Here is a 12,403-nt window from a genome sequence, read left to right on the forward strand (position 1 = left end):
TATATATATATATATATATATATATATATATATATATATATAGGGGAAGACTCTCGTGAGAAATTTTCTTATGTGAGAATTTTTCTTATGTGAGAACACTCTTTATGTTCTAAATTTTTACTCGCATGTTCTAAATTTTAAATCTGATGTTCTAAACTTTTCCTTAGGTATTCTAAATTAAATCAAATGTTCTAATTTAGTACTTACATGTTCTAAACCATAAATTAGTTAAGTTCGATGTCATAAATTTTAAATAACTTGTTCCAAAATTTTAACTTGTATGTTCTAAATTTTAAAACGTGTGTTTTAAGATTTTTAATTATATGTTCCAGATTTTAAATTGTATGTTCTATTTTTTTTACTCGTATGTTCTAAATTATTTACTCACACTTTCTATATTCTATATCAGTTTGTTCTAAATTTTTATTCACATGTTCATAATCTTAAATCATATGTCTAAATTTTACTCATATGTTTAAAATTTCATAAAGCAAATTTTATAAATTTTTAATCACTTGTTCTAATTCTTAAATCAGATGTTCTAAACATATTACTCACACAAATGTTCTAAATTATTACTCATGTGTCCAAAATTTTAATTTGAGTCACATGTTAGTAAAAATTTAGAACATGCGAGTAAAAATTTAGAACATGTGACTCAAATTAAAATTCTGAACATATGAGTGTAATAATTTAGAACATTTGTGTGAGTAATATATTTAGAACATCTTATTTAAGAATTAGAACTCGTGATTAAAATTTTATAAAATTTGCTTTAAAAATTTTAAACATATGAGTAAAATTTAGAACATGTGATTTAAGATTATGAACATGTGAATAAAAATTTAGAACAAACTGATATAAAATATATAAAGCGTGAGTAAAGAATTTAGAGCATACATGTAAAATAATAGAACATACGCTTTAAAATATGGAACATATAATTATAAATTTTAGAACACACGTTTTAAAATTTAGAACATATAATTTGAAATTTTTTGGAACAAGTTATTCAAAATTTATGACATCAAACTTAACTAATTTATGGTTTAGAACATGTGAGTACTAAATTAGAACATTTGATTTAATTTAGAACACCTAAGTAAAAGTTTAGAACATCAGATTTAAAATTTAAAACATAAATAGTGTTCTCACATAAGAAAAATTCTCACGAGAGTCTTCCCATATATATATATATATATATATATATATATATATATATATATATATATATATATATATATATATATATATATATATAATCAACCAATTTTTTTTTTCCATTTTTTTTTTTTTTTTTTTTTTTTTTTGACAAAGTCAACCAATTTTTTATTGATGATTAAAGATCCCTTTTGTAAGAAGAAATAGGCCTACCTCATTCATCGTATGCTGTAATACAAAAAACTAATACTTTCTGGTTGTTGATTTTTATCATAAAATGTTCTACCTAATTTTATTTGAGATGAAAACAATTTAACATAGACCCTCTTTAATTTAAACAACATATTGATCTAAGTTTGATTAATTTTTTTTTTTTTTATTTAACAAGCTAAGTGATAGACAGATAGAGTATATAAATCGATTATAAGCTTCATCCATCATCTTAATCTTTTGGTAAACATGGCAAACATGAATTCGAATCTATTAACATGGTAGTAATTTAAACATGGTATTTAGAGACATCGTGATACAAAAAAGCCATGAATTCAAATCATGCATCCACACCCAATCCCCACTTTCAAGTGGAATATGTTGGCTTGTGAGGGTGCGTGATAGATTATATAAAATATCATGGGGTTCAATCATTAGCTTAATTTTCTGGTTGAATTAGTCCATTAACACTAAGACTACCCCCTTATTACAGACGGAAGGTCTCCATAATGATATTGGTTGTAGTAAGTTGCGAATTTGAGTTAATTATGTCATCGTTAATGTGAAGATTAAGTAATAATTACATATCAATGTAAACAATATATTTTTTTTTTTTTTAAAAAAAAAAAAAACATATCACGTTTACCTGTATCCCTCAATCCATCCAGGAAATGGTTCTTTGATACTGCTTTCGACCAAAGTCGGACGAATGATGACTGTCGATAATTTTCCTTCTAGTTTGGTTATTAGCATCTCTCCCATAGCTTTTGTTAGTTGGTAAGTGTTTAAGCATCCATGAAGTTTAGCCCTATTTTATTCACAAAACCATATTCTTTAACAAAGTTTTTTTCATAATAATATTGATTAAAGTGTGACTACAATTTGCTTATAATAACCAACACAATATAATCAGTAAAAAAAATTTAAAGCCCAAGGAAATTTATGTCCTTATATATTTTTGCTCATCAAAAAACCACATTCGAACAAAAATTAGGTTTTGATAATATGAGGGTAACATATATATGTATAGTGTTAGTTCTCGTAATTAATTAGGTAATTAGAGGTAGAGAAAGATAACAAAAATTAGGTAATTTAAAATAAATACTTAAACATTTGAACAAATTAGGTACTAAATAATTTAAACACACATTTTAACCCTAAGTAGGGGTGTCAATTTGGATGATCGGATCGAGTCTCCTATGGTTGGGTCGGGTTAGGTTGGGTAAGTTTTTAAAGTTAAATCATACTAAATTATTATGTTTATGCGAGTCCAAATTTAAATCGGATATTTTTTGAATCGAGTCAGGTGTGCTTTTAACACCTCTAACCCTAAGGCCCTGCCTGGCAGATTGAGGAGAATGGGGTGTAAAATTTAAAGGGGTAGTAGTTATGGCCTTATGGGCTTGTAAGCTTGGCCTGGATTGAGTATAATCTTTTGGCTCTGTAAAAATTTCCCCTCAAATGGGGGTAATATTACCCAGCCCCCCCCCCCCCCCCCCACCCCTAGAATAACAGTTACCCGGTAACATTCCAACTTACCCATTTTCTTTGAAATTTTTTTCGTGGAGGTGGACATATGTTCCGTGCATCCGGTTTTCTTTAAAGAAAAAAAAAAAAAAGCGGCAGAATGAACATATAAATATTTAGTAAAGAATATATAGTTGTTTTATAAAGAACATATAGTTATATTATAAAAAGAAAAAAAAATCACATATGATTGTTTTGTAATGAATATATAGTTGTTTTGTAAAGAACATATAGCCATTTTGTATTAAAAAAAAAAAAAAAAAAAAAAAAAAAAAAAAAAAAAAAACCCAACTTTATGTTCTTTATATATATATGATAATATAATGTAATGAATATTATTTTTATTCAACAAAAAAAAAAAAAACAGAAAGAACATAATATAATACTTCGTATTTTTTAAAAAACATCTAGCTTTTCAATTTTTAAATGAATTATTTTTTCCATAATTGAAGAGTTTTGGTAATTATTTTTCAATCTCAATTAAGAAATTTGTACTATATTTCTTCATATTTTAATTTCACTTGTTTGAATTCTTTAGAGAGAGGAATATAAATCTTAGAGAGAGAAATAGAAAATTTATAGAGAAAAAGGAATTCTATTGATAGAAGACGATGGCTGAGCATTTAGATTGAGCTTTGTATGTAGTGCTTTTGAACATTGTTTTGTTAATGGAGTGATTATTAATGAAGGTGAATATGTGGATTTGTTAATCAAAGATCGAACGTACTTTTGTATGAAATTTTGTATCTATTTTTCATTAATTGTGTTATTTTAGATTTGAATTAGAGTATTTTGTAATCATTAAATTCATTGTTTATTTTCCTTTTTGATGAATCTAGATGTTGAATTTGAGAATAATGTGACAAAGTTTGAAGATGATGTTCTTTATAAGATAGTGTTATGTTCATTGTTATTAACAGCTCTATGTTCTTTTGTTGTAGTATTTTTCATGTTCTTTTAATATAGATGCTCAGAAATTATCACGTTTATTACATTTTAACAATATGTTCTTTTCACTTTAGGTATATGTTCTTTAATCTTTACAATTTTGTAACATGTTCTTTTCACTTTTTGTTATTTGAATTTCATTTTAGCTAAATGTTCTTTTCAGTTTTTGTTATTTTAATTTCATTTTAGCTAAATGTTCTTTTCAGTTTTTGTTATTTTAATTTCATTTTAGCTAAATGTTCTTTACATCTAATTGCATTTTCTTTGTTTCCTTCTTTTTGCAACTTGTTCCCAAATTCTCTTTCTTCCTCCAATCCTTCCATAATCCATATCCATGAAGTTGTAATCTGGATTCGTTGTGTTTTCAGATTTGGTATGTACAAATGATTTTTTTAAATTCAATAATTTATTAATTTCGATTTTCATTTATTATCAATTTACTTCAATTTTGACCTTGATTTTCAGTTATAAAAAAAATTGACTAATTAGTTTATTTCCAAAAAAAAAAATTACTTTAATTTTAAACTTGATTTCTTCAGATTTTTTTTATTGTAAATTTTGATGGCAGACCAAATTGAATTTTGAATTACTTTTCTTTTATGTTTTTTTTTTTTATAATTTTTCCTTTGATGAGATTTTTATGTGAGATTTTTTTTTTTTTTTCGTTTTTGTTTTTCAGATTATTACTGTGTATAATTTTTGGATGAGAATTTTTTAAGTGATTTTGTTGAAAAAAAATGTAAAAATGTGAGTGGTTTGTTTTGACTTCTTAATAATATTGTGATAAATTTCATGTTTATGAATCAAATTTTTATTTTATGATGTTATTGGATTAATCAAATTTAAATGACTTTAAGGAAAAAAAGGAAAAAAAAAAAAACTTATAATAGAAGGAAGGAATGTGCAGACTGAGTGCTCTGTATAATACCAAACACAAGATTAAAGGTGTATTCGGCAAAATATAGCTGTGAATGTAGTTGTAGCTAGCTGTAGAGGTAATTGTTGGCTGTCAACAAGCTGTTAGTTGTGAAGATAAATAATTAATATATGAGTGTTCGGTAAAGTAGCGGTTGATTAGCTTTTACATATAAAAATCAATATTTTAATTTTAAAACTATAGATTAAATTTTCAACAGCTACCTCTAATTTCAAAAGCTAATCATTCTAATTTTATATAATTAAAAGCTACCTCCACAACTAAAAGCTACCCTAACCACTACTTTGTCAATTGTTTAGTAGTTGTTTGACTTGGTCAAGTCAAACCACTAAAAGCTACTTAAAAGCTAGCGCCGAACACGCCTTTTTTCCCTCGTAATGAGTAATCTTGCGCCAAACCTACTATAAATGAGTCCCCTTAACAGTTTCCCTCCATTAATTACTTCACCCTAACAAATCCCCACCTAATCATTATTCCCCTAACATCTCCCCAGGGGCGGATCTATTAAGGTGCACAGTGAGTCACGTGACTCACCAGCACAAAAAAAAAAAAGAGAGATACCGCCTATTACAGATAGGCGGTCTCTTTGCTGCTTCTATTTGAGATTAGCCCACTGTCAGTTTTTTAAATATCAAAGAGACCGCCTATTAAAATATCAGATAGGTGGTCTCTTTGTTGCTGCTATTGCCACCACGTCATTAGAGACCTGTTATCTAGATAAAAGGTCTCTTTTTGTCAGAATAATTTTTTGCGCTGCTTTCATATTTCATTAAAGAGACCTGTTATATTTAATAACTGGTCTCTTAAGTTATCTAACTTTTTTTTTTTAAGTGAAAAATCATAAAGTTAGTTTAATGTAATAGTTTTATAGTATGTATTTTTAGATCCTATTTTTGGATTGAAATCATTTTGGTGAAATATAATTTTTGGATTGAAACGAGTGATCAATTATTAATGGTGACTCATAAGTTCGAAAATCCTGGATCCGCCACTGCATCTCCCTAAATCCAGGCAAGTCCTAAATATAAATAGAACTTATTTACACATTTAGACAAAAATATTTGATGCATGATCAAGTAAGAAAAATTTTGTACACCGGTACCTTACCTCCTATAGCCTAACTTAGCCATCTCTATTGACAATTTATGGTTGGGAATTTCTGAAGCCAATTTCGTCGCCATTTTTAGTTCAGTTTCGATATCCAAGGTTGTTGGCATGCTCACATTTGAGGTTGTGCTTTCTTTCATGGCTATAGGGTTTTCCATAACGACTCCTATGGTGTCCCGGTTGAAGGCGGCAGCAGCTATTGAAACCAAGAAAATCAAACCATTAGATTTCGCCCTTATTCTTAATCCAGTGGTGACGTTGTGTAACACTGTAACGTGACACATTTACTTATTTAAGAATAACATAATGATGTAGATCACATATTTTTGCATACCAGTTGATACATGTAGAAAAAGGATAAGTTTCCTACAATTCATTGCATAGTCAAGCAGTATTGAGAGTCCTTTTACATTGACCTCGAGGAGCTCGTCATACCTGTAATGATAGAACTAGAGAGACTTAGCAAATTAAGATTTACGATTATGTTATTTGTATTTTTTATGTGATAATACAGTAGAGGGGAAAAAGATTGTTTTTACAAAATATCTCCATGCATGTTTTTAGTTAATTTTGATTATGGATTTTAGAAAGAAAACCTAATCCATATCATTTTTCAGAAAGAGATAAGGTTGAGAAAATGTAATTGAAACTTAAGATTTTAAATCAAAGAAGTAAATTAAATGAAACTTTTTTTTTTTTTGAAGCAAAATTAAATGAAACTTTGTCGTCCAAGTCCGGTCTGTTCACATTTATTGAACTGAGTTGAACTGAACTGAACTGATTGGAGTTGAATTGAATTGAATTGAACTAAACTAATTGGAGCTGAACTAAACGAAACTGAACTGAAATGATTGGAGCCGAACTGAACTAAGGGGCTATTCACTTTAGCTTAATTTCAGTTCAGTTCTGTTTACTTCAGCTCCAATCGCAGTTCAGTTCAGCTCCAATTAGTTCAGTTCTGTTCAGCTCCTAATTTTCATCTCTCGTCATAAAATATTCGTTTAAGCTCATTTCAGTTCAGTTCAGTTCAATTCAGTTTAGTTCAGTTCAGCTTCAATCAGTTCAGTTCAGTTCAGCTTATTATTTTAGTAAATGTGAACATACCCTAAGTCATGAAGGATTTACTAACAATAATATCATTTTTTATAATTGAAATGAACCTTGGTCTAATTAAGTCAAGATTAGTGATATACAGAGTATTATCATTTGTTTTTGTTAAAGGGCCAACTCAATTAAAAATAACTTAAGCTATTGGTTTAAATGCAAGTGTGGATGACATGAATGCATGCAATTTAGAACTTTTCATATATACCAAACGCGATATTAATTGCACTTTGAAAGTAGCTGATGAGGAGCAAATGAGACATGAACTTGTGACCTTTGTCACTTTGTGTCACGTTAGCTCTAATGCAATGCTAAAGAACCAACCCATTCTAAAGTTAAGCTAATAGTTGAAGCTTAGGAATACAGTGGGTTGTATACGCTATCACTTTTCATCTTTATTATTGTAATTACTGGTGAGTCGTTTAGATGTAGAATTCTTGTTCTTAAAACAAAAAAAAAAATTAAAAAATAATTAATAAATAAATAAATAGCTTGACCTTATTTGTAATTTTGAAGACTTTAATTTTCGAGAAAATGAGCTAATTAGATAGCCTACTCATCTAATTAGGCCCCGTTCTTTTGAGCTTCTGGACAAGGTAGAGCAGATCAGATTTTAATAGAGCAGAGCAGATTGAAGCAGAGTCGAGCCGAGCAGAGTAGAGCAGAGCATATTTTATTTTTATTATTATTATTATTATTATTATTATTATTATTATTATTATTATTATTATTATTATTATCATTATTATTACTTTTATTATTATTATTAAATATTAATATTATAATTATTAAGTATTGAATATTATTATTATTATAATTATTAAATATTAATTGTAATTATAATAATTCAATATTAATTATTATAATTACAATTAATATTTAATATTATTATTATTGTTAAATATTAATTAATTTATTATTATTATTATTCAATATTAATTATTATTATTATTATTATTAAATATTAATTATTATTATTATAATAATTCAATATTAAGTTCAATTTTTAAGCAGAGCAGAGTAGCTCTAAATAATGGGTTCTTAGTTAGCTAAAAGGCATACATGATATACTTCGTTAATATTAGGATTATTTATACACGGAGTATCATTTTGCTTGCAGCCTTTTCTTTTAAACCCCTCTCTCTCTCTCTCTCTCTCTCTCTCTCTCTCTCTCTCTAACCCTAGTTCAAGCCTTCAAGGGGCTTCCATCAATCCATTTTTTGTAAGTGAAATTATTACACTTATTAGGTCATGTTCTCTTCACCTTATTCCAACAATAATATTAAACGAAAAAATAATTTATATTGTGTAAAAAACATATTTTCAACTTGGTGAAAATTAATTAAGTACAAAAAAAAAAAAAAAGTTCAGTTTTACTTATAACAAGGAAAGCTTTCCTCAACTTCCAATGTGGGAGTGCCTTACTTATATGGGGTTGATACCACAACTTTGTAGAGGCCTTTTGAGTGAGATTTTTATCCTACACCAAAGTAAATTCTTGAGAGCTAGGCCCAAAGAAGACAATATCTCTTAGTGGACTCCTATTAACCTGAGGTGTTACAACGATAGAGTATATAAACCAATCATCATACGCTTTAATTTTCCATTTAAGCTTTTGGCAGGGATAATCTTGACACAATGGCACTATTCATAAGCTAAGATACGAGAATAGTCAAAGTATTGTGATGGCAAATGTGTACACACAAAGTGAAAAAATCACTATGAAACGGAGAGAATATTATATACTCTCTGTGTCCCAAAATATTTGACACAATCAAACTTTGCGCATATGCCGATGCACTAGTTTGACCTTATTTTATATTATTAAACATAAAAAATATTAAAAAAAAAATAGTATATGACGAAGTAATCTAACAATATATTTCATGATAAATATATTTTTATTATATTAATAAAAAAATAGTAGTAGAACTTAATACAGGAACAATGAAAAAAAAAATTCCAATGTATCAATTATTGTAGGACAAAAGGAGTATATACAAGCCCTCAGGCTTAACAATTAGGCCAAGACTTTGGGCGTGTTCGACACTAGCTTTTGAGTAACTTTTAGGTAGCTTTTAGTGGTTTGACTTATTCAAACCACTACATAGAAAAAATTATGAGTTTTTGGGAATCTAGTGGTGGGGTAGAGTTTAGTTGTTGAAGTAGCTTTTGTGAAAAGTTAACATTATTAACTTTTGTGAAAAGCTAGGTAGCTGTTGAATTTTCTTCGATTTTTTAGAATTTTACAGCTAACAGCTAGTTTATCAAACACTCATACTGAATTATTTATTTTCACAGCTAACAGCTAGTTGACAGCTAACAGCTATACATACAGCTAACAGCCACCATCACAGCTAACAGCTACCTCTACAACTACATTTTGCCGAATGCGCCCTTTATCGGTAGATATAATTACTTTGTAGATGAAATGTAGGGAAAGAATGTGTAAACCTCTCATGCCATTTGGTATTGCCAGCAGTATTAATTATACTGTCAACTTGATCTGCAATGACAGCAGCCACGTCGCTATACATACCAAGACAAGGATCACAAATATTTCCAACTACTGGAACTAGTTTGCTCTTCATGAATTCCTCGTATTTTCCTCCATGCATTTCTTTCAGCCGTTTGAATAGTTCGCAGTCTATGATCTATTCACATAATAGAATATAAAATCGCGTTCAAAGTTATGTAATATAATCCCCGACATTTGAAATTAATAGTAACAATATAACATTGAGTCATTATAATGTAATTTAAACTAGTAATGAATGAGATAAATTAATATACCTAAATTATACCGTAGAGGGGATAAATTAAAAATGACAATATATAATTATGAATTGATTTTAGTAAGAGACTAATTGCACTTACTTCAGAGTTAACTCTTTGCGTTGCCGCTTCTTCATTTTTAGCCCTCATCAACAAATACACCTTTTGTACCTCCGGAACTTCCCGCAACAGCTTCTCAATAAAAACTGGTTATGCATGCCATACGACACCCACAAAAATTATAATTCGTAAATGTTAAGTTTATTTGCTAGTATTGCTACTATTGCTAGATGTTTATTGTCTACCTTTAGCATCACCCCATAAAGAATGGAATACACATGACTATTTACGCGATTACACTCATCGACAAGATTGGTCGTTAGTAGTTCATATATGTCTTATAATTATAGCCATACACTTTGACGTGCGTTTTATTTCATTTACATAATATTTTTTGTTCCTGATAAAGTAAAAAACACATTCCTAGGTATGATAAAATAAAAAAACACATTCCAGGTATCAACCATCAGCTTAAACTTTTGATTGACTTAGTCCTTTAACATGGTATCAGAGCCAACGTAATGTAGAGGTCATGAGTTTGAATTTTATCCACTCCTCCTTTTAAAGTGGAATATTTCGCACAGGGTATGCGGGAGATTCATGCTGCATCCACATTTCAAACCCAATGGACTCTCATATGAGGGGGCGTGATAGAGCATAAAACATATTCATAGACCTCAACCATTAGCTTAAGTTTTTGTTTGAGTTGGTTCTCTTACATGGGTTCAGAGCCAACATGACACTATCAGTAGCGAAACCACCCTTGTGCATGGTGGGTCACGTTACCCAACAAAAAGAAAAATAGTTTATATATATAAAACATTACATCAAATAACCATTAGTGCTCATCAGTTTAGTGGTTAAGGCCTCATAACAGCTCTCTATAGTGGTCATGAGTTGATCAATACCCACGAGTGGCAATTCCATTATATATATATATATATATATATATATATATATATATATATATATATATGAACACGCATTCATAGTTCTCACTAGGTAACTTGTTGATATTTATTTTTTTATTTATTAACTTCATCCCTCAAATCTTACCTTTGTAGTTCTCATTAGGTGACTTGTTAAAGCTCATCGTTCTAAACTTTTTTGTTATTTTATTGGTGGTTTGTCATTATCCGTCACAAATCCTCCTCCTAACCTACAAGATATTTAATATTTGTAGAGTGGTTTTTTTATTAGCTTTTAGAATATATATGCATTAATTAAATAATTATTGATTTGTATGCAATTGAGACGGTGAAATCATGTATCCGACACTGGACACAGTAGACACAGGTTCAAATCTCATCCACTCCTCCTTTCAAAGTGGAATATTTCACACAGGGTATGTATGAGGCCCATGATGCATCCACATTTCAAGCTCAAAGGGCTCTCATGTGACATGTCTTAATTAGATGTCTAGATCAATTTGCTCTAATATGGGCACGAATATACGCAATCGTTTATTACCAAATCTTCTTTTGACATGATTTATTACCAAATCTTATTAAGCATAAAAGACAGAATTTAATTTGGAAAATTAGAAAATTACTGTTATTGAATTTTTCTTTTATAGTTATTGACTTTGCAATAGAATTTCTCCACATTAGGATTTTGTTTTTTGGATAACGGCAATTTTCTACTCATAGTATTATCTGGGAAATGCGTCTTATTAAGTAGGATTGCTTTTTTAGTTAACAAGATGAAGCCGGATGCACGGTCCGCATAAATAAATATATATATATATATTAGGTTAAAATCCCGTGCAATGCACGGCTGTTAACTATTTTTGACAATAATATTACAAAATACTACATAAAGTATTTAAAAGATATTCAGAAATATTTTATTTGGGTATATATGAAATATAATTGTCAAAGTGGAAAGAAAATATCATGAGGTATAAATAGTTTACTTATAAATTTTGCAAAAAAAGAGAAAAAAAAAAAAAAAAAAAAAAAAAAAAAAAAAAAAAGGTGAAAGGCGGGAAATTTTTTCACAAGGTCATGACAAGTGTCATGGAAGGATTTGCTTTTAGTATATATATATATATATATATATATATATATATATATATATATATATATATATATATATATATATATATATATATATATATATGCTAAAATTTGTTATATATTTAGATAAAATTCCTTATATTAAAAGATAATTTTTTATATTTAATTAATTTAAACCGAAAAATCTCATTCGTCAATTTTGCTCACGTGTCATTTAAATTATTTAATCTAAAAAAGAAATTAATAATCTCGTATTTAATTGGCTACCACTAAAATTTATTATCTTACATGGCGCGCTAAAAATATTAAATCCTATGTTGCTCTCTAAAAACTCGGGTAAAAATCCCCTTTTTACATAATAATAATAATAATAATAATAATAATAATAATAATAATAATAATAATAATAATAATAATAATGTTTGTCTTTTTACATATTCTAATTGCACAATTTTGATGCTTAATTCAAATTTACATTTTGTGTTTGTAAAATCATATACAAAGTATAAAAATATTTACTGATACACATTAAAGCAAATCTAACAAAATTAAAATA

At 28.2% G+C, this 12,403-nt stretch overlaps 1 protein-coding gene across 1 annotated transcript; it reads right to left on the reverse strand.

The window, feature by feature from the left end:
• Positions 1 to 5,886: 5,886 nt before the first annotated feature.
• On the reverse strand, positions 5,887 to 10,922 carry LOC145569412 (fatty acyl-CoA reductase 2, chloroplastic-like). The gene is made up of 5 exons (XM_081628759.1): positions 10,886 to 10,922; positions 9,872 to 9,975; positions 9,449 to 9,648; positions 6,225 to 6,325; positions 5,887 to 6,158 (listed from the first exon to the last, which is right to left on the reverse strand). The coding sequence occupies exons 1-5, from the start codon at positions 10,920 to 10,922 to the stop codon at positions 5,887 to 5,889; spliced, it is 714 nt and encodes a 237-aa protein (XP_081484885.1).
• Between the last annotated feature and the right edge of the window lie 1,481 nt (positions 10,923 to 12,403).

The sequence above is a fragment of the Chenopodium album genome, chromosome 2, assembly GCF_948465745.1.
Source record: "Chenopodium album chromosome 2, dcCheAlbu1.1, whole genome shotgun sequence".
NCBI classification, from domain to species: Eukaryota; Viridiplantae; Streptophyta; class Magnoliopsida; order Caryophyllales; family Amaranthaceae; genus Chenopodium; species Chenopodium album.